This window comes from Solanum dulcamara, chromosome 1 (assembly GCF_947179165.1).
Source record: "Solanum dulcamara chromosome 1, daSolDulc1.2, whole genome shotgun sequence".
Taxonomy (NCBI): domain Eukaryota; kingdom Viridiplantae; phylum Streptophyta; class Magnoliopsida; order Solanales; family Solanaceae; genus Solanum; species Solanum dulcamara.
In genome coordinates, this window is record NC_077237.1 from 24,460,975 (window position 1) to 24,483,584 (window position 22,610).

The window sequence follows — 22,610 nt, forward strand, 5'->3', positions numbered from 1 at the left end:
CAAGGTGAATAGCACTTTGACTGTCGCAATAAAGAACATACTTCTTCTGATCACAACCAAGTTCTCTCAAAAATCTCTTCATCCAGAGCAACTCTTTACAAGCTTCAACAGCAGCAATAAGCGCAGATTCTATAATAGATAAAGCAACACATTTTGGCAACTTAGATTGCCAAGACACAACTCCCCCTATAAAAGTATCAAGTAGTCTGAAGTAGACTTATGAGTGCCAACATCACCAGCCATATCTGTAAAGCCATAGAAAATAGGCTTTTCAATTCCAAAACACAAACTCAGACTAGAAGTGCCACAAAGATATCTCATAATCCACTTTGCAGTATTCCACTGCTCTCTTCCTGGATTAGAAAGTAAACGGATAAAAATACCAACATGATCAATATCCGATCTTGCACACACCATTGAATACACCAAACTACCAATGGCTGAAGCATAAGGAACTTTCTTCACATCTTCCTTCTCACATCACTGGAAGGATAATGGTTCGTGCTCAATTTGAAATGCATAGCTAAAGGTGTACTGACAACCTTAGCTTTTTCCATGTTAAACCTGCGAAGTACTTTCTAAATGTACTTCTCTTGTGATAGACACAACTTCTTGGACTTTCTGTCACGGATAATCTACATGCCAAGAATCTACTTTGCTGGTCCCATGTCTTTCATATCAAAAGAGTTATTAAATTCTTGCTTCAACTTTTGAATTCTGCAAGCATTCTGACCAACAATAAGCATGTCATCAACATAAAGCAAAACAATGATAAAGTCACTATCAGAGAATTTTTACACAAAAACACAATGCTCTGAAGAAGTCTTCTTGAAGTCCTGCTGACTCATAAAAGAACCAAATTTATTGTACCATTGTTTGGGATCTTGTTTTAGACTATACAAGCTCTTCTTCCATTTGCAAACATAATTCTCTTTTCCCTTGACTTAAAACCTTCCGACTGCTCCATATAATTTTTTCTATCTAAGTCATCATGGAGAAAAACAATTTTAACATCCATTTTCTCAATCTCTAAATCTAAACTTGCAGCCAAGCCTAGAACCATCGAATGGATGACATCTTCCCAACTGGAGAGAATGTTTCATCAAAATTAACTCCCTTCTTCTAGTTAAATCCTTTCACAACTAATCTAGCTTTGTACCGTGAAACTGAGTTGCCATCTTCATGTTTCACCCTGAAAACCCACCTGTTTTTAAAAGTTTTTTTGTCTTTAGGTAGCTTAACCAAATCTAAGGTATGATTATCATGTAGAGACTTGATTTCATTTTCCATAGCATGAAATCACCTTTCTTTTTATTCACTTTCCATGGCTTCGTCAAGACTCTCAGGTTCTGCCCCGTCAGTTAAGAATGCATACTCAGTGGGAGAATAACAAGATGAAGATATTTTCTCTCTAGTAGATCTTCTGAGAGAACTCTCTGGAGCATTAATAATAGTTGGTTGGTGACCTACCACGTCATCTTGCACTAGAGCATCAATGTCATACTGATCATTTTGAATATGATCACCTTCTTCGTTATCAACTTGATTTTCATCATTTTGAAAATTTTCTTCGGGTGCAATTGTCAAAGGAACTGGATCAACATCAACTAAGCTCTCGCTGCTTTGAGAATCAACTTTCTCAGCTTTGTCAAGATCTTTAATTATTTGATCTTCAAAGAATACAACATCACGGCTTCTAAAAAGTTTCTTCTCAACTGGATCAAAGAAACGATAGCTAAATTCATCTTGACCATAACCAACAAAGATACATTACCTAGTTTTAACATCCAACTTTGACCTGTCATCCTTAGAAACATGCACAAAGTCTTTACACCCAAATACTTTAAAATGATCATAAGAAACATTCTTACCAGACCAAACTCTATCAGAAACCTCACCATTCAAAGCAACAGTAGGAGATAAATTGATAATATAAGAAGCAGTAATAAGTGCTTCTGCCCAAAAGAAATTTGGTAGCTTAGCATCTGAAAGCATACATCTAACCCTCTCAACTAGAGTTCTATTCATTCTCTGTGTTAAATCATTTAGCAGAGTCTTTGGAGGAGTTTCCTGATGCTGAATACTCTGCTCTTTGCAATATTTATCAAAAGGATCAATATACTTACCACCATTATGTATGCGGATGCATTTCAATTTCTTTCGTGTATGTCTCTCAACCAAGGCCTAAAAATTCTTAAACACATCAACTACTTGATCCTTGGACTTCAAAAAGTATACCTAGAGTTTGCGAGAATGATCATCAATAAAAATCACAAAGTAAAGTGCACCACCATGAGACCTTACTTTAAAAGGACCACACAAATCAGAATGTACCAACTCTAGCAAATCAAGCTTTCTTGAAGGCGGATGACTCTAAAAAGAAACTTTTTTTCTATTTACCGACTAAGCAATTAATACATTTCTTTAACTTCGCTTGTTTCACTACAGAAAGCAAATTTTTCTTAGCCAAATTATCAATCCATTCTCGCTCATACGACTCAGTCTTCTATGCCATAACTCTGATGAAATATCATTCTCCACCAAGTTTACTAAGCGTCTAGAAATGGAGCCCTAGAATACATACAAGTTAGAGTGTTAACATAACCCTCATCATCAAGGTTTCCTACAGAAATCAGATTCAAACAAACATCTGGAGCATGCTTGACTTTGTTGAAAACTAGTGTCGAACCATTGTTACTTTTCAAACAAATTGTGCCAATGCCAAGTACCTCAACCTCATTATCGTTGCCCATTTTCAACATTTCAAATTACCTGGAGTGTAAGAAGAATAATTCCTTCTTTGGCATGAAATGAAAAGTAGCACCAGAATCCACAAACTAGCTAGACTCACCACAAACAAGATTAATGGCATTTTCACCACAAGTAACAAAAAGATTATCCTTAGCAACAATAGCAACACGATTTTCATTATCGCCATCCTTCTTTTGTTGTCTCATATCTCTCTTGTATCTGAGAAATATTTCTTGATATTCCCATTCTTGTGGTAATAGCCACATGTAATATTCTTGTACTTAGACTTTGACTTGCTTCTACTTTTATCTCTGTCATTGTGACCTCTGAACTTGCTTCTACCCCTATCTTCAGTAACCAAAACATCGGAGTGTGAAGCTGAAGAAGATGAACATTGAGATCTTCTTCTCATATCTTCATTTAAGTCACCACTCGTAGCATATTTCATAGTTACAACACCAATGAGAGCAGAATTAGTCAAAGAAACTCGAAGAGTTTCAAAAGATTCTGGCAGAGTATTAAGAAGCCAGAATTCTTGTATTTTTTTTATCAAACTTTACACCCATTTCGGACAGTTGGTTAAGAACACCCTGAAAATCATTTATATGATCAGAAATAAGATTGCCCTCTTTATATCGGATATTCATCAATTGTTTCAGCAGGAACAACTTGTTATTGCCGGTCTTCGAAGCATTAAGTATCTCGAGCTTATCCCATAATCTTCTGGCATGTGTCTTATTCATAATGTGATTTTTAATACTATCTTCAACCCATTGTTTGATATAGCCACAAATCCGTAGGTGCTCAAATTCTCAAACCTCATCGTTCATAGACTTAGGTTTATTAGAAGCAAACACACGTAAATGCATTTTCTTAACAAATAGAAAATCTTTCATCTTGCCTTTCCAGATATGATAATTACTTCCATTCAGACACACCATGTTACTCCTATTTGACTCCATCAATTGAATAGACAAACACCAATAACCAACAATCTGATACCACTTTGTTGGGAAAAGCAATCACAAATAAATGTGTACGATAAGGTAATAACGGAAGAAAACTCAAATCTAAACTTTCCTTTTCTATTTGAATCAAGAGGAGGCAAACAAATTCAAGCATAAAAAATATTTAGGACAGCAAACATATCACCAAAATAAATATAAAAAGATAAAATTAAATGAACAACACACACCAAAATTTACGTGGAAGTAAAACCACTAGACTAAAAGCTCCATTATAATCGAGCTGCAACAATGTTCTTCAAAATGGCCATCAAATAAGTGCCAAACAACTAGGGACAACAACTACATAATTGCACTAAAGAACTAGAGAAAAAGGAGTAAAATCACCAAAAACGCAGTTACTGTTCACGACCAGAAATATGGAGCTACAGAACTTCGAATCCATTTCTGTCAGTTTCCAATCAAAGATTGAGTTGAGAAGAACAAGCTATCCAAAAATCAGCTCAATCGGACATGAAACGAAGTGGGAATCACGATTTGAAAATGGCTGCTAGGGCTGAAATTGAGATGCGAAAATCTGGCCTCTTTTTTTTCACTTTTCTCTCTTGTGTGGCTGCTAGATTTTTCTCTTGTGAATCATGAAATTAAGACCTAGAAAAGTTTTACATATGCACCATAAGCTTATGAGCAAAAGTGGGATAGTCCAAATTGGATTTTTATTTATCAAGACCAAAATCCAACGCTAAGATGCTGTTATGGCTGTTGTTATAAGTAATTGTTATTTTTTGTGTTTGCGGAAATACTGAGGAAGGATGCTGGTGATTTGTAAGTTGTAAGTTGCTATATACTTGTGTCAGTTCCAAAGCTTAATTATTGTAGTATATAGCTCAGCCTTCCTCCTCTATTTTGTGAGTATATTTATGATTTTTATTGAAGATTCTAAGATTATTTTGTGTTGCATAGAGGATGTGAAATTCTTTGTTGTTGTAAATTTGACAGACAGTCATGATATCAAACTCTATGTTTTTCTGGCCACGTTGCGAAAATAAATATGGTATTATTTTGCTTGCCAGAATTAGAAGTACTGATTGTAGTCTCTTAACAACTCTTGATTATCCTGTTTAGTGTGTAATTTCCACATGGAAATATGTGTACATAATTTGCTTGGTGACTTGGCAACACGGCACTAATAGTAGCTGTTCTAGGAGAAACATAGCAGTTTGATCTCCATTCCGAATAGTTAATCTCACATATTCTTCTGTCTTCTTTTCTGAATTTCAGTTTTCAAAGGAGAATCCCCTTGGTACAATTCTGCCCCGAGTTCAAGTTAAACACATTGGAGATATAACAGAAGATAATGTAACCACCACCTTGAAAAGAGCCATCAGTTTTTATTCTACTCTACAAGCTCATGATGGTCATTGGGCAGCAGATTGTGGAGGACCAATGTTTCTAATGCCTGGTTTGGTAATTTCTTTTCTTTCGTTGGTTCGTTCATCTTAAAAGTCATCTATGTTTTCTTTATTAGATATGTGGTTGGTCAGTCTCATTATACATACTAGATTAAGCACTTCACTTTCTTCATTCTTTAATTTGTTAATCTAATGGTACAGGTTATTGTTTTATCTGTTACTGGGGCACTGGATACAGTGTTATCCCAAGAGCATAAGCGAGAGATATGCCGTTATCTCTACAATCATCAGGCATGTACAGGAATTTCTGATACATTTCTCATCTTATTTTTTTATATTAATTGAGTATTTCTCTAGTCAAGACTTCCTTTACCGTTTTTTCTAAACATTTATCATTAAATGACAGAACTGTGATGGTGGCTGGGGTTTGCATATTGAAAGCCACAGTACCATGTTTGGTTCAGTTCTGAGCTATGTTACTCTGAGGTTACTTGGTGAAGGAGCAAATGGTGGAGAAGGGGCAATGGACAAGGGCCGCAAATGGATTTTGGACCATGGTACTGCCACTGCAATAACCTCGTGGGGGAAAATGTGGCTCTCAGTTCAGTAACTTTAACTTTTACTTCGTCTGTGCTTTCTTACATGTATGGTCACATGCATTTGCAGTCTTGATTATGTTTTAATTTTCTTTCTCTACTGATTCATTAGGTGCTTGGAGTATTTGATTGGTCTGGGAACAATCCACTTCTTCCAGAGATTTGGCTTCTTCCTTATATCCTTCCATTTCATCCAGGTTAGTCTCCAGTTTTATTTTTTCATTACTTGACAATTTATAAATCTCGAATCAGTGTACTTATAAATTCCAGCGCGTATCTTTTGTGTGTGGCGACAGATGAAATAGATTTAGTTCCTACATTCTTCATGAAAATAAAGTAAAAATCTATATCGATTGATTAGGTTGGCAAGCCATACTGTCAAGAAAATAACATCTCTGTTACCTAATGTAATTATTTTCTGATAGGCTATTTGTTGCCATTTTGTGCTCTTGTTTCCCGGAAATGCTAAGCTGTAAAACCATGTTGCTAGTGGTACTACAATTAACTGATTGATTTTCAGAAACACTTATTTTGTTCACTCTTCTAGGAAGGATGTGGTGCCATTGTCGGATGGTTTATCTGCCAATGTCCTACTTATATGGTAAAAGGTTTGTTGGACCGATCACGCCAACAGTTTTATCTTTGAGAAAGGAGCTCTTCACGGTCCCTTATCATGAAATAAACTGGAATAAAGCACGCAATGAATGTGCAAAGGTTAGTATGAAGAGTAAATACTTTCAATTCGAAGGCAGATATTTCGTGTTTCTAGTCCCTTATGTGTAATGTTTCGACAGGAAGACCTCTACTACCCTCACCCTCTAGTACAGGATATCCTTTGGGCATCTCTTGACAAGCTCATCGAACCTATGTTTATGCATTGGCCTGGAAAAAAGTTGAGGGAAAAAGCTCTCAGCACTGTAATGGACCACATACATTATGAAGATGAAAATACTCGTTATATATGCCTAGGGCCCGTGAACAAGGTACTAAAACTTTAACTTCTTTTGTTAATAAAGTATAGTAGTCACAACCTGTTGATGATTATGGGCTTTTGCGGATGTTTCTTCCTGGTCCGTAGCATTTGTTGCTACTAGCTTCAACTATCTTCACCTTTAAATTTTAGGCTAATCTAATTGCTACTTCTTTCTTCTTCAATTGCTCCTCAATGAACTAGAATCAAACCTTTAGTTTGTAAAATATATTGATGTAGCTCAATACAAAGTTGAATCTATTATCGTAGCTCAATATAAAATTGAATTTATTATTGTAGATCAATATAAAGTTGAATTTATTATTTTCAATTCTATTCAAATTTACATTTATCTTTTCTCTAGAAATAAGCAGAGAATAACTTTTATCTTTTAGTCGCAGATAATCTCAAATATGAGGTTTTTATCTATCTTATCTTAGAATCAAGTTCTTGTAGTTTCAAGAGTTATAACTTGTTTTGATTTCATCATGTATAATTAGGACTCTGATGTACTTTGTTGGAGGACTTGAATAAATTTTGGTGAGATGAGTAATATATTGTGAATTGAGTTAACTCTCTTTCACAATCTTGTTCTTCTTTCACATTCTCCCATTTCTCTCTATGTTCTCTCCCTTTTCTCCCTTGTTCCTTCTTGTGTTGGTAGCATAGAATAGGTTTTGATTCATCAGGAACTGTTGTATCATGTATGCTTTAGCACCCAGTACATATTAGAGACAATACCTTTTTCTAATTAGAGAAAGCACATAGGAATTCATATTAAGTATACAAATGCCATAAAGGATATGTATGAAGGAGCCATCACTAGGATGGGAACCATAATTGGAGAAACAAAGGAGTTTTGTCCATTATTGTGGTTTACAGTAGGAATCGACATTTAGCCCGTACTTGTTTATCCCTTGTGGTGGATGAGATAACCAATGCAACACAAACACAATACAAGATGAGATCCCATGGTGCATAAATGTTGTTGAAAAGTACAAACAAAAAAACAGAAGTCTGACATCAATGAGCACTAGTGGTCTAGTGGTAGAAGAATGTTCCTAGCTGGTGCATTTAAAAGTGCTATGAATATATTGTGTGATTTAAGAAAATCGAGGCACTCCCTCTGTACTTGTTTAATTTTTCCCCATGTTTTTACAAAAAATCAATTCTTTTTAATTTAATTAACTTCTGGAGGCCATCGGAAAGTTCCAAAGGCGTCTGTTAGTTTTCCTCACTGAAGTGACAATTTCTAACAGATCTCTATTTATCGATTTTTTTGTCAGAAATGGATGGTCTTTTCCCTCAGAAAAATGTGTATTTTTAGTAGTGATAGGATCAAAATTGAATTGAAATGAATAGGTTTTACTGGGGTGTTATGTGACAGAATGATGCTTACCAAAGTGAAAGGCAAATTCTAATAGGACAGTAATACGACCAACAATATTATATGGGAGCAAGTGTTGGGCTGCCAAAGTCCTACACATCCACAAGAGGAGCATCGCAAATGCAGATACTAAGAAGAATATGCAGTCATACAATACCATACAAGATTATAAATGACCACATTCATGAGAAGGTAGGATAAATGAGAGGAGGTGGTTATGGTCATGTCTGGTGTCAGCTGCTAGATGCATCGATCCGTTGTGATACCATGGTGAGCAGAGGTGTTAAAAGCAGACGAGGTAGACCTAAATTATTTGGAAGAAAGTTGTCTTGATCCATACAAAGTTAGTGATGATAAAAGACCTATATGTTTTAGTCATGGTAGCATTTTTACTTTACAAATTGTGCTTTCAAAGAGTTGTTTAGCCTTTCAGATTTATGCTAGAGAATATAAGGAATTTCTTGTACTTTCAATTTTATTTTACGGAGGATATTATAAAGTATGAAGTTGTCAGTAGAATAAAGGAACGATGATTTTTATTGATGGTAGACAAAGTATATATAGATTATATACAACTTCTACAGCAACAAGATAAACTAAGAAAAGGGTAAGACTTATCTATTACCTAAATACAAGGAGGAAGTACAACAGAGTCCTAAAGAGCAGGAACTACTAAATCAGAAAGTATGGGAGTGATATTATCCGTTATTACGCCCCCGCAAGTTGGTGGTGTCAACAACACACAATTTGGAAAATTGCTGGACAAAAGAAGCTTTGGGAAGTGGTTTTGTGAGTATGTCAGCCACTTGATCAGCTGAGTGAAGGTGGTGAACTTCAATATCCTTGTTCTGAACTTGTTCACAAACAAAGTGAAAATCAATGGCGACATGCTTCATCCTATTATGGAAAACCGGATTGGAACAAATGTAAGTGGTGCTGATGTTGTCACAGAAAACCTGTGGAACTCTCTTAAGTGACAGGCGAAGTTCACGAAGATGATTTGTGAGCCAGTTGGTTTCTGCAACAGCAGCAGCCACAGCTCTATACTCAGCTTCTGTAGACAACCGAGATACGGAGCGTTGTTTCTTGGAGGACCAAGATATTGGTGTGCTGCCCAGGAATGTAATATAGCCAGAGGTAGAAGTGCGATCATTCGGATCACCAGCCCAATCTGAATCAGAATAAACAAACAGATGAGGAATATGGAGCTTTGGTAATCTTTATTTTTTATTGGCAGGTGTGACGAAGATAACGAAGTAATCGCTTGACTGCTTTCCAGTGAGATTGGCGAGGATTATGCATAAATTAAGAAAGCTTGCTAACTGTGAAGGCAATATCAGGACATGTAAAGGATAAGTAGTGCAACTTCCCGATTACCCGCCGATAAAGAGTACCATCAGCCAGAGGATCATTCACTGAAGCTGTCAATATGGTAGTTGAGGTCATAGGCGTAGGATCTCCTTTACTGCCTAGCATTCCAACATCGTCTAAAAGATCCATAATATACTTATGCTGGGACAAAACAAGACCATCAGTAGAAGAGATAACCTCAACACCCAAAAAATAATGGAGCTGGCCAAGGTCCTTTAAGGAGAACCGAGTGGAAAGATTATCTATTATATGACAAACCCCACGAATCTGCTTTCCAGTGATGATTATATCATCCACATAGATAAGAACATAAACAGTGAACCCAAAATTATGCAAAATATATAAAGAAGAATCAGATTGAGACGTAACAAACCCAACAGTTAGCAAATAATTTTTGAGCTCATTGTACCAAGCTCAGAGGCCTGTTTCAAGCCATAGATTGCTTTGTTCAACTTGCAGACATGAGTGGAGAGACTGTGATCTTCAAAGCCTGGTGGCTGCCTCATATAAACTTCTTCCTCAAGACAGCCTTGTAAGAATGCATTATTGACACCAATTTGATGGATTGGCCAGTTGTACTGCGTCGCAATGGTAAGCACCAACCGAACAGTCACTGGTTTGACTACCTGGCTGAAGGTGGAATGGTAGTCTAAGCCTGGACGCTGGGTAAATCCCTTTGCAACAAGCCGAGCTTTATACCTGTCAATGGAACCATCAGATTTATGTTTTATACGAAGCAACCACTTGCACTCAACCACATTCATCGAAGGAGCAACTGGAACCAAATCCCATGTACGATTCTTAACAAGTGCATCAAATTCAGCTTACATGGCTTCTCTCCAGTGAGGGTGAGGACATGCTTGTTTGTATGTATAAGGAACAAAGGATGAGGAGAGTTGAGCACTGACACTAAACTGTTTGGGTTTGAGGCTATTTGTTTTGGAGTGTGTGACCATAGGATGAGTTGAAGTGGTCACCATGGGTGAAGGAACAGATGAAGGCGAAGCAAGTGTGGGTTGGGAAGGGTTATCGTTAGATGACTATGAAGGTAGGTTGGGGGGCGGTATAGTGGAAGGGAGAGATAACACAGAGGTGCGTGGTTGTTGGCGATTTCTGTGTTGATAGGTGATTAATGGTCTGGATGATGGTAGGGGTGGAGTGTTATCGGGTGGTAGTGTAATGGTGGGTTGCAATGAAGGAGAGGATATATTATGAGAATTACCTAATGCAACGGAGACACCTTCTGATCCGGCAGATGTTGAGTTGGGCATTGGAGAGTGCATTGGCAGAGCATCTGGGAGTGGATGACAAGAATCCAAACTTGACGGTTTAGTAGGCATAGGTAGAACATCAGAACAGATTTCCCAAGCGATATTATAGCTGTGTTTGATTCTTAGATTGAAAAAAATATTATGAAAAGGATAGATGTCTTCCAAAAAAAGAACATCTCTTGATAAGTACAATTTATTTTTGATGGGATCAAAACATTGGTGGCAATAATATTTATTAGAAAATCCTAAATATACACAAGGAATAGATTTTGGCTCTAACTTATTTTTTGCATATGGTTTAAGTCACGGGTAACATAAACAACCAAAAACTCTAAGGGATTCATACTTTGGAGCCTCTTGAAATAAAATGTTGTAAGGGCATTTATTTTGTAAATTTGGCGTGGTTAGATGGTTTATAAGGTAGACTGCTTGGTGACAGGCAAAACTCCGAAAAGTTGAGGGCAAGGAGGCCTGATGCAACAAGGTTTTGGCAGTCTCAATAACAAGACATGTTTAACAGGATAGTACGAATCTGCTCTTTGACTTAGTTAAGGAAGAATTGGTTCTTTTTGCATTTCATTGGGCACTAGAAACGTCAGGTTAATCTGAGAACTGGTGCCACTCTTTGGGGCGTGTATGGAGGGGTCACTAAGTGTTCAATACCGTGGCTTTTGAGATATGAGGATAAGCCTTGAAACTCACCACCACCTTCAGTGTAGAGAGACAAAATATTGGTTTGAAACCGACGCTCAAGTAAGGGATGCAAAGCTTGAAAGACATCAAGAACTTCCTTTTTTAATTTTATAGTGAACAACCACATGTATTTCGAGTATTGCTCAACAAATAAGGCATAATATCTTTTGTTATCAATTGACAAAACAGGAGATGGCCCCCATAAATCACTATAAATAATTTGCAATGGCCGTTGACTTTTTAATGAATTTTCAGAAAAAGGTAACTTGTGCATTTTATTAGAATAACACGAATTACAAGCGGAAGCGGTTTTAGAATGGGAAACTGGAAGAGAAAACTGACGTAAAATTGTGTTTAAAATGCGATGATTAGGATGGCCTAAATGCCGATGCCACAGGTGAAGAGGAACGACAACATTGCATTGAGGGGAATGATGTGTACTGCCCGACGACCACTCGTATAGCCCATCTCTATTCTGCCTGCGAAACAGAGGCTCCCCCGTACTCAGATCCTTCACAAAATAAGAAAAAGGAAAGAATTCAATGGACGTATGGTTATCGCGGCAAAATTTGGAAACAGAAAGAAGATTATTTTTGATAGCATGAGAACATAAGGTATTGAGAAGCTTAAATTGTTGAGTCGATGCACTTATGTTAGTGTTACTGGTATGAGATATTGGAATGGTGTTACCATCACCCATTGCTATCTCCTCTGGACCATGGTAGGTGTGCACATCAGTGAAGTTTTGTGCATTTGAGGCCATATGATGAGTGGCGCCGGAATCAACAATCCAAGGAGCCTGTTGAGTGAGAGAGCGAGCAACATAGTTTGCCCGAGCTTGTAGGTGATTGTGTGATTGTGATCTGCAGACTTTAGCAGAATGACCAAGACGGTCACACAATTGGCACTTCAGAGTGTTGTCATAATGCTGCTGTTGGTTGTTTTTGCCAGTGTGCCTTGGTTGGGCACGCCATGACTGGTTGGTTTTGGGGGAATTTGCATTTGGAGTCCTGTTAGATGTGTTTCCTTGGCGAGGATGTGTGTTCGTTTGCTGTGCAATAGCAACAGTAATTGGTGTTGATAGTGGCTTCTTTGCTTCTTCATGCTTTATGTAAAGTTCATGGTCAAGCAAATTTTCATAAAGTTCTGGATAAGAGATAGTAGAATCTCTTGCTCGGATAGCAGCAAAGATTTCACAAAATTCAGGTCCAAGTCCAGTGAGGATTTTGACAATCAGTTCCTCATTAGACACGGGAGCTCCAGCAGTGGCAAGTTCATCACAGGGAGATCAAACTTGGTGAAGATAATCAGCGACGGGAAGGGTTTCTTTTAAGTAAGGAGCCAAACGATCGCGCAAACTAAAGATTCTTGTTTGCGATTTGTTGGCATAGTTAGTGTGCAAAGCATCCCAAGCAGCCTGGGAAGTGGATGCAGCGGCAACTGTAGCAGCAAGGGTAGGATCAACTGAGGCCAAGATAGCGTTTTGAATTAGCTGATCTTGGCGATACCATGAAACAAATTCAGGATTTTCGACATCCTGATTATTTTGAGCCACTGTACATGCAGGGGCAGAGCGAGAACTGTTGAGATGGCCAAAAAGGTTGTGACCACTCATAAGCATGGACACTTGTGCTTTCCAAAGGGAAAATATTTGGCTGCCAGTTAATTTGATTGGTAACTGGGTGACCGGATTGAACTGAACAATTGTTGTATTGGCATCAGAATTGGTTACAGTGATGTTTGGGACCATTTTGATGGGAAGGGTGGGAGGGCTGCTTCTCGACAGAATTTTACTCGTGAGAGCTAATTGGCTCTTGATACCATATAAAGTATAAAGTTGTCAGTAGAATAAAGGAGCTATGATTTTTATTGATGGTAGACAAAGTATATATAGATTCTATACAACTTCTACAACGACAAGATAAATAAGAAAAGGGTAAGACTTATCTATAACATAAATACAAGGAGGAAGTTATGACAGAGTCCTAAAAAGCAGGAACTACTAAATCAGAAAATATGGGAGTGATATGATCCGTTATTAGATATGACCCTGGATAAGAGGATATGGAGGTCGAGAGTTAGGGTAGAAGGCTAGTAGATAGTTTCACGATCTAGATTTCCTTATCAGTGGAATTAGTAATTTTTTCCTCCTAATTTCTTATACTTAATATTACCTGTTTTTTTTTTGCTTCAGTTACCGTATTATTTGTTGGTGTTACTGGTATTCTTTAATTTCCTGTATTCTATTTTCCTTCTTGATTTGTTATGATTTACTTGAGCCGAGGGTCTATTAGAAACAACCTTTCTACCCTCATAAGGTAGGGTTAAGGTTGCGTATGTATCCTCCCAGATCCCACTATGGGATTCTACTGGGCATGTTATTGTATAATATTCGCTTAAGATCAATTTAAATGGAGTAACATGGTCTGTGAAAATTCATAAAATTGACCACAACTTGTTTGGGACTGAGCATAGTTGTTGTTCTTTTATAAGTAAGTTCCTATCTAGTCTTCTCTTCTTAGTTAGAGATAGAGTAATAGTAATTTTAAGAGTTTTAACTTGTAAGAATGAAAGGAACCTTGTGGTGAATTTCTGATCCCTTTCCTTGATCATTATGTTCTCTCTTTATACAAATATTTGTATAAAATAATTAAAGGAAAATGCATAAGAAAAATATTCAAGCTGTACTTGTCTCAATCCTATATAAAGTATTCTAAGCATGTAACAAATTATGCTCTTTTCTATATTGACTATATTTTTTCCTATGTTGAATATGGTGCTGCTCACATGCTTGCTTCAGCATAAAGAATAGTGCTGATCAAAGACTTCACTATTTCTTCTATTTCTTCTTTCTTTCTTTCTTTCTTTCTTTCTGCTACTCATGGATAGTGAAGCTAAATGGATCTTCTTCTTATTCTTCTCCTTTCCATTTCCAACATCCCCCCTCAAGTTGGAGTGGAGAGACGAAATCCATAACGACGAAACCCCCAACTTGGATAATATTCCATGATGAGAAGATACAGAGAGTGGTTTAGTGAATAGATCGGCGAGTTGATTCTTTGAAGGGGTAAACTGAAGCGATATGAGACCAGAGATGTATTGTTGGTGTACAAAATGACAGTCAAGCTCCACATGCTTGGTTTTCTCATGAAAAACTGGGTTGTGGGCGATGTGGATCGCGGCTTGACTGTCGGAGTGAACTGGCACCGGTAATGAAGGGGAAAACGGAGAGATCTTCGAGCAAGCGAACCAACCAAGTTAGCTCAGCAGTGACCTTCCTCATCGACCTATACTCGGCTTCCTGCTTCTTCGATTTCCATGAAATCGGAGATCCACCAAGAGTGATGAAAAAGCCACTGATTGACCTTCGGGTATCCTTGCAGGATCCCCAATCAGCATCACAAAAAGCCAAAAGGTCCATAGAAGGATCAGAGGATAAAATAATTCCTTGCCCTGGATCCAACTGTAAATATTTCAACACACGAAGAGCTGCGGAAAAATGAGAACGACATGGTCTTTGCATGAACTGATTGAGCTTCAACACAGGGAATGCCAAATCTGGACGAGTATGAGTCAAGTAGTTCATCTTCCGTATTAGATGTTTGAAAATTGTAGGATCGGGAAGAGGTATGTCATCACCTGCTTGTAATTTGATAGATGAATCCAAAGGGGAAGTAACTTTGGGAATATGAGAATAATCAAGCTCTTTGATTAGATCCAAAGAAAACTTTCGTTGAGTAATGACGAATCCCTGTTTTTCTCTGATAACCTCCAAACCAAGAAAGTAATTGATTTCACTTAAATCTTTTACTCTAAATTCTGAATTTAATTTTTTTTTAATATCCTCAATCTCAGTAAGATCATCTCCGGTTAGCAAAATGTCATCAACATATATGGCGAAGATAGAGACAAGATCACCAGATGTCTTGAAAAATAGTGAATAGTCATTCAAAGAAGCAGTGTAACCTTTATAGGTAAGAGCACCAGCAAGCCTAGAATACCATTGACGAGAGGCCTGTTTTAAACCATATAGTGATTTTTTGAGTAGACAAACTTGATTAGATGAAGTAGGAATGAGACCCGGTGGAAATTTCATGAAAACTTCTTCTTCTTCCAAAGACCCATGTAAAAAAGCATTATTCACATCCAATTGTGAAACTGCCCAATTTGTCTTGATTGCTACTGCCAAGAGACACCTGATAGTTGTCATTTTGACAACAGGAGAAAAAGTCTCATTGTAGTCAATCCCTTCCTGTTGAATGTCCCCCCTCACTACTAGTCTAGCCTTAAATCTCTCTATTGATCCATTTGGAAGAAGTTTTATCTTGTATACCCACTTACAAGGTAAAGCTCTTTTTCCAGTAGGTAACTCCACAATATCCCAAGTGTTGTTTAATTGCAAAGCTGCAATCTCTGCATCCATTGCAGCTTGCCACTCTGGTTAGCTTGAGAATAGCTACTAGGTTCAGAGTAAGAGTTGAGAGAATGAAAAATTTTCTGGTTATGCATAGACAAGGCATTGAAAGAAAAACTAGAAGTGGGAGGAGGAAAAGCAAAACAAGAGTTAGTGAGGTTAGTGAGGAAGACACTAGTACATACAAAATCATGTTAATAACTTGGTCTTTGTGATATCCTCCCTGATCTTCTAGGATCAGTAGGTTCTGGTGGAGGTGTACGTGAAAGAATAGGTTCTTGTGGAGGTGGAGTAAGGACTGTATCTTGTGGATGAGGGATGTTAGAATTAATGTGTTGTGGGCTGGTTTGTGAATGAGAAGGAGAGTTCTGGTGAGTTGGAATGACTTGAGGGAAATCTGAGGTTGTATAAAAAAACGAGTAGTGGAAGAAAAAATAGGAGAGGGTGAAAGAGAACCTTCAGCAAAAGGAAAATTAGTTTCATAAAACATGACATCCCTAAAAGCAAATACTTTTCTAGTTTTGAAATCCATAACTTTGTATCCTTTTTGCCCTTATGGATATCCTAGGAAAACACATTTTGTAGCTCTAGGGTCAAACTTTCCTCTTCCTTGAGAGAGAGTTGAACAAAAGCAAAGACAACCAAAAGTTCTTAAAATTGAATAAGAAGGTAACTGATTGAAAAGAATTTCATATGGTGTTTTTCCTTTCAAAACTTTGGAAGGAAGGATATTGATTATGTGTGTTGTTGTAAGAACACACTCACCCCAGTAAGACATAGGAACATGTGATTGGAAAAACAAACCTCTAGCAACTTCTAAGAGGTGTCTATGCTTCCTTTCTACCACCCTGTTTTGTTGTGGGGTAGCCACACAACTTCGTTGATGTAGAATGCCATGTTCTTTCAAATAAGCAGCTTCATGAGTTCCTTTTCCAAGTTCCAAAGCATTATCAGACCTAATTGTTATAACCCGCCACTTGATCTTGAAGAAGGTGGAAGAACCTAGAGTCTTGGAGAGGTTAGTGGAAGACTCTAGATTCTTGTAGAAGCTTGTGGAGAAGTCTTGAAAGACTTGGAATTCTCTAGAATATGTAGAAAGTTCTAGAGTAGGGACTTCTTTGTAAATATGGAGGGACTTGTATAGTAAATTTTATTTACACGTAGGCCCCTTAGGAATAGTATAAATAGAGGGGACATTCATTTGTAGCAAACCATCAAGCAATCAAGCATTCTTCCAAAGCAATACAAAAGCCTTCTTCATAAAAGCTCTCTTGTCTTTCTTACAATCTAGCATTCCCCTAGCGATCTAGTCTTAAAGGCTTACTTGAGCTTGCAAGATCGTGAAAGATTCGTGAGTAAGTTGTCAAGTGTCGCACGGAGGTCTTAGTTGAAGTCTAAGTCCGTGACAACGTGGTATCAGAGCCAAGTTCTACTAAGGGATATGGCAAGTGAGGGAGATATCAACGCCACTACCGCCACCAACGTCAAGCAAGATGTTGGAAGGAAGCACCGCAAGGGAAAGAAGAACCCTAAGAGAAGTGAGGAGGTGCTGCTTGAGCCTACACCAAGCAAGGCCCTAACATCATACTCACCCTCGGCCACTGATGTTAGTCACGATGAGTGAGGTGAGGAGCCCATGGACGTCACGCCCGGCATGGAGTGGATTGCAAAGGTGGATGCTGCCCGACAAGCTATGGAGATATTAGGCAAGCGCTTGAACAAGTTCGACGGCAAGTTCAAGTCTCTAGAGGAGTTTACCCTTGAAGAGAACGATAACATCCGGAAGGAGTTGGAGGTGCGCAAGGCTGCTGAGTACGAGATGAATGAGGTGATCACTTCCTTAGAGTGTCGGCTCATGGACGCGCTAAGCATGATGGAGACCATGAAGGCCGAGATGGCAGCACTCAAAGGAGACATAGATGCTGGGAGATGCATGACGTCCAGTGCGGACCGGGAGGCCAAGATTGAGGCTCCCAAGCCACCAATGTTCAAAGGTGCCCGTGATGCACAAGAGGTGGAGAACTTCCTTTGGCACTTGGAGAATTACTTCAAGTGTAACAAAGTGAAGAGTGATGAGACGAGGATCAACACGGCCGTGCTATACCTCTAGAAGATGGCCATGTTGTGGTGGAAGCGCAAGGAGTCCGAGATCGGGAAGGGTCTATGCACCATCAACACCTGGGAACAGTTCCGGGACGAGTTCAAGAAGGCCTTCTTCCCCAACAATGTCATCTATGAGGCCAAACGCAAGTTCCGGGAGCTGAAGCAAATGGGTAGCATACGGGCTTATGTGAAGGAGTTCACTACCCTCACGCTTCAAATCCCCAACCTTACAGATGAAGATATGCTCTTTCATGGATGGGCTGCAGAGTTGGGCCAAGACAGAGTTGGAGCGTCGTCAAGTTAGTACCAGATGAGGCGATCACCCAAGCCGAAGCCATGACGAACTTTAGGCATGACAAGAGCAAGGGAAAAGAGACAAGGAGTAGTCATGCCAAAGGTGGGGGAGATCATGGCAAAGGCAAAGAGCAACATCCTCCACCCAGGAATCATGATTCCAATAAGTCCGACGGTAGGAGGTTCGTGCGACAGGGCTACGCCGAGATAAAGGAGCAGACTACGAAGGGCAACGGCTGCTACATATGTGGAGGTCCTCACGGCTATGCTAGGTGTCCGGAGATGAAGAATCTTGGTGCCATACTGCAGGAGCGAAAGGACAAGGAAGTGGACCAAGGGCAGGGTTTGGACACGACTCAGCTAGGCATGATCGGGCTATGTGGAGCCATCACGAACCAAGCTGAGAAGGCGGGGGATTACTCTGCCCAGTATGTTGACATATCCATCAACAGACGACCAGCTCGTGCTATGGTGGATTCGGAGCAGAAGCCAATATTATGACCAAGACGGCGGCAACAAAGTTGGGGCTAAGTTATGGGCCAAGCAACACCCGCCTGAAGACGGTCAATGCCCCATTGACTCCTGCGTGTGGAGTCGCTCATGGAGTGGACATCACGTTGGGCAAGTGGCAAGGTAAGACAAGCTTCACTATCGCCCCCTTAGATATCTTTGACATAATACTTAGGCAGGAATTCTTCCAACGGCACCACACAATGATCGACCCCTATCTCCAACCGCTCTTGGTGATGGAGTGAGAAGGACCCTGCATGGTACCCCTAATCAAGATGGCGAGGAAGGAAGGACAAGCCCACCTGTCGGCCATGCAGCTTGTGAAGGGCCTAAAGAAGGGGGAGCCGACGTTCGTAGCCACCATTGCGAGCTTGGATGAAGATAGTGGTGCTAAAGAGACTTTGCCACCTTGCATAGAGAAGGTGCTTGAAGAAAACAAGGATGTGATGCCCGACGAGTTGCCAAGACACCTACCTCCGAGGCGCGAGGTAGACCACAGGATTGAGCTGGAGCCAGGAGCGAGGCCGCCCGCATACCCACCATACCGCATGGCTCCACCCGAGTTAGAGGAGCTGAGGAAGCAATTGAAGGAGCTCCTCGAGGCCGGTCATATCCGTCCATCCAAGGCACCTTATGGCGCGCCGGTGTTATTTCAGAAGAATAAGGATGGCTCGTTGCACCTATGCATAGACTATCGGACGCTCAATAAGGTGATCGTAAAGAACAAGTACCCCATCCCGCTTATTGCCGACTTGTTTGATAGACTTGGACAAGCCAAGTACTTCACCAAGGTGGATCTAAGGAAGGGCTACTACCAAGTACGCATATCGGAGGGAGATGAACCGAAGACAACATGTGTGACGAGGTACGGAGCTTACGAGTGGTTGGTGATGCCCTTCGGTTTAACCAATGCACCCGCCACCTTTTGCACACTAATGAATAAGATCTTTCACCCCTACTTAGATCAGTTCATGGTAGTCTACTTGGATGACATAGTCATCTATAGCAACACCTTGGATGAGCACGTGGAGCATCTAAAGAAAGTGTTCCAAGTCCTGCGCGAGAATGAGCTCTTCATCAAGCGGGAGAAGTGCGAGTTTGCCCAACATGAAGTGCACTTCTTGGGACATGTTATCAGCAAGGGAGAGCTACGGATGGACGAGGCAAAAGTTCGGGCCATTAAAGAGTGGGAGGCGCCCACAAAGGTAACCGAACTTAGATCTTTTCTTGGACTTGCTAACTATTACCGCAGGTTCATAAGCGCTTACTCCGCCAAAGCCGCTCCACTTACTGAGCTATTGAAGAAGAATAAGCCGTGGGTTTGGAGCGAGGAGTGCAAGGAGGCCTTTGAAGACCTCAAGGCTGCCGTAACAGAGGAGCCGGTCCTAGCGTTGCCTGACTTCTCCAAGACATTCGAAGTGCATACGGATGCCTCCGACTATGCCATTGGGGGAGTATTGATGCAAGAGAGGCACCTTATCGCCTTCGAGAGCTGCAAGCTGAACGAGACAGAACGGCGGTACATCGTGCAGGAGAAGGAGATGACAACCATCGTCCATTGCCTACGCACGTGGAGACACTACTTACTTGGCTCCAAGTTCTTAGTCAAGACAGACAACGTGCCCACTAGCTACTTCCAGTCACAAAAGAAACTCACCCCAAAGCAAGCTAGGTGGCAAGACTTCTTGGCCGAGTTTGACTATGAGCTGGAGTACAAGCCAGGCAAAGGCAATGTTGTGGCCGATGCCCTTAGCAGGAAGTTCGAGCTGGCTGCCATCACCACAACACATTGTGACATCCAGGATGCAATCAAGGATGGTCTGCAGCATGATCTAGAGGCAAAGAGGCTTATGGAGAAAGCCACTCAGGGCAAGACAAGGCGCTTCTGGGTAGAAGATGGACTCTTGCTTATCACCGGGCGAAGGATCTATGTGCCGAAATTCAGAACTATCAGGCGACGAATCATGAAGGAAAGCCATGACACGTTGTGGGCCGGACATCCAGGGCAGTGTCGCACAAGGGCCTTGATTGAGGCAATTTACTACTGGCCACGCATGCGGGACGATATCGAATGCTATGTGCAGACTTGTCTTGTGTGCCAACTAGACAAAGTGGAGCAGCGTCAACCATGGGGACCCTTAGAGCCCCTGCCCGTAACGGAGCGTCCATGGGAGAGCGTGACCATGGACTTCATCACATGCTTGCCAAAGTCCGACTGGTACGGGACGATTATGGTCGTGGTGGACAGGTTCTCCAAGTATGCCAGTTTCATGCCCGCCACAGCAAGTTGCACTGCTAAGGAGGCCGCCAGACTATTTTTCAAGAACGTGGTGAAGTATTGGAGATTGCCAAGGCACATCATTAGCGATAGAGACCCACGCTTCACCGGGAACTTTTGGAGAGAATTGTTCGAGATTCTTGGCACGAAATTGCACTTCTCCACTAGTTTCCACCCGTAGACCGACGGACAGACGGAGCGAGTCAATGCCTTGCTGGAGTGCTACTTGAGGCACTTTGTGAGCTCACATCAGAAGGATTAGGCGAGGCTGCTGGACGTAGCCCAATTCTCATACAACCTGCAGCGGAGCGAGGCCACAGGGCGGACACCATTTAAGCTAGCCACAGGCCAACAACCACAAACTCCACATTCACTTACGGCCGCGTTCGAGGGCAAGAGTTTGGGGGCCTATCACATGGCCAAGGGCTTTGTGGAGTAGCTCGACACTGCCAAGTCTTATTTGTACAAGGCAGCGAAGAAGATGAAGAAGTTTGCCGACCGCAAGCGTCGTCCCACGGATTACAAAGTTGGAGACGTCGTCTTGGTCAAGTTCAACCCAAGGCAATTTAAGGCATTACGAGGCATGCATCAAAACTTGGTGCGAAAGTACGAGGGCCCCGTTCAGGATCATTGCCAAGGTTGGCAAGATCTCCTACAGGTTGGAACTACCACCGCATCTTAAGGTCCATCCAGTCTTCCATGCTAGTTCCTCAAGCCGTACCATGAAGACAAGGATGATCCTAGCCGAGGAGAATCAAGTCGGGCGCCCCTCACAATTACCGCCTCCCATGATCGAGACATCTAGGCCATTATGGACTATCAGGCCAAGCGGAAACAGGGACAATAGGCCACTGCTATGTTCTTAGTCCATTGGAAGGGACAATCTCCGGAGGAGGCCACCTGGGAGAGATATGAAGACCTGTGGTAGTTTAAAGACAAAATCCGGGAGTTCTTGCAGCAGCAGTGCGCCGCGGTCGTCGCCACATCAGGTGGGGGAGAATGTTATGACCCGCCACTTGATCTTGAAGAAGGTGGAAGAACCTAGAGTCTTGGAGAGGTTAGTGGAAGACTCTAGATTCTTGTAGAAGCTTGTAGAGAAGTCTTGAAAGACTTAGAATTCTCTAGAATATGTAGAGAGTTCTAGAGTAGGGACTTCTTTGTAAATATGGAGGTTGTATAGTAAATTTTATTTACACGTAGGCCCCTTAGGAGTAGTATAAATAGAGGGGGCATTCATTTGTAGCAAACCATCAAGCAATCAAACATTCTTCCAAAGCAATACAAAAACCTTCTTCATAAAAGCTCTCTTGTCTTTCTTACAATCTAGCATTCCCTTAGCGATCTAGTCTTAAAGGCTTACTTGAGCTTGCAAGATCGTGAAAGATTCGTGAGTAAGTTGTCAAGTGTCGCACGGAGGTCTTAGTTGAAGTCTAAGTTCGTGACATAATGCTCTTAACTTTCTTGTTAAACTGTCTCTCAAAGATTTTAAAACAGGAAAAGCATTACTCTTAGTACTCAGCAAATATGTCCAAGTTCCTCTACTATAGTCATCTACTATAGTAAGAAAATATTTGTATCCATTGTAATTAGCATTC

General features: G+C 40.6%; 1 protein-coding gene across 3 annotated transcripts in view; it reads left to right on the forward strand.

The window, feature by feature from the left end:
- The first annotated feature begins 3,973 nt into the window (after window positions 1-3,973).
- The window catches only part of LOC129903236 (cycloartenol Synthase-like), a 45,734-nt gene continuing 27,097 nt past the window's right edge, over window positions 3,974-22,610 (forward strand). For all 3 annotated transcript variants that reach the window (XM_055978743.1, XM_055978758.1, XM_055978750.1), the window contains exons 1-7: window positions 3,974-4,548; window positions 4,998-5,183; window positions 5,330-5,419; window positions 5,535-5,729; window positions 5,837-5,921; window positions 6,272-6,438; window positions 6,519-6,707. In XM_055978743.1, coding sequence (XP_055834718.1) covers window positions 5,163-5,183; window positions 5,330-5,419; window positions 5,535-5,729; window positions 5,837-5,921; window positions 6,272-6,438; window positions 6,519-6,707 — 747 coding nt within the window. In that variant the 5' untranslated portion in view covers window positions 3,974-4,548; window positions 4,998-5,162. The remainder of the gene's footprint in view (window positions 4,549-4,997; window positions 5,184-5,329; window positions 5,420-5,534; window positions 5,730-5,836; window positions 5,922-6,271; window positions 6,439-6,518; window positions 6,708-22,610) is intronic.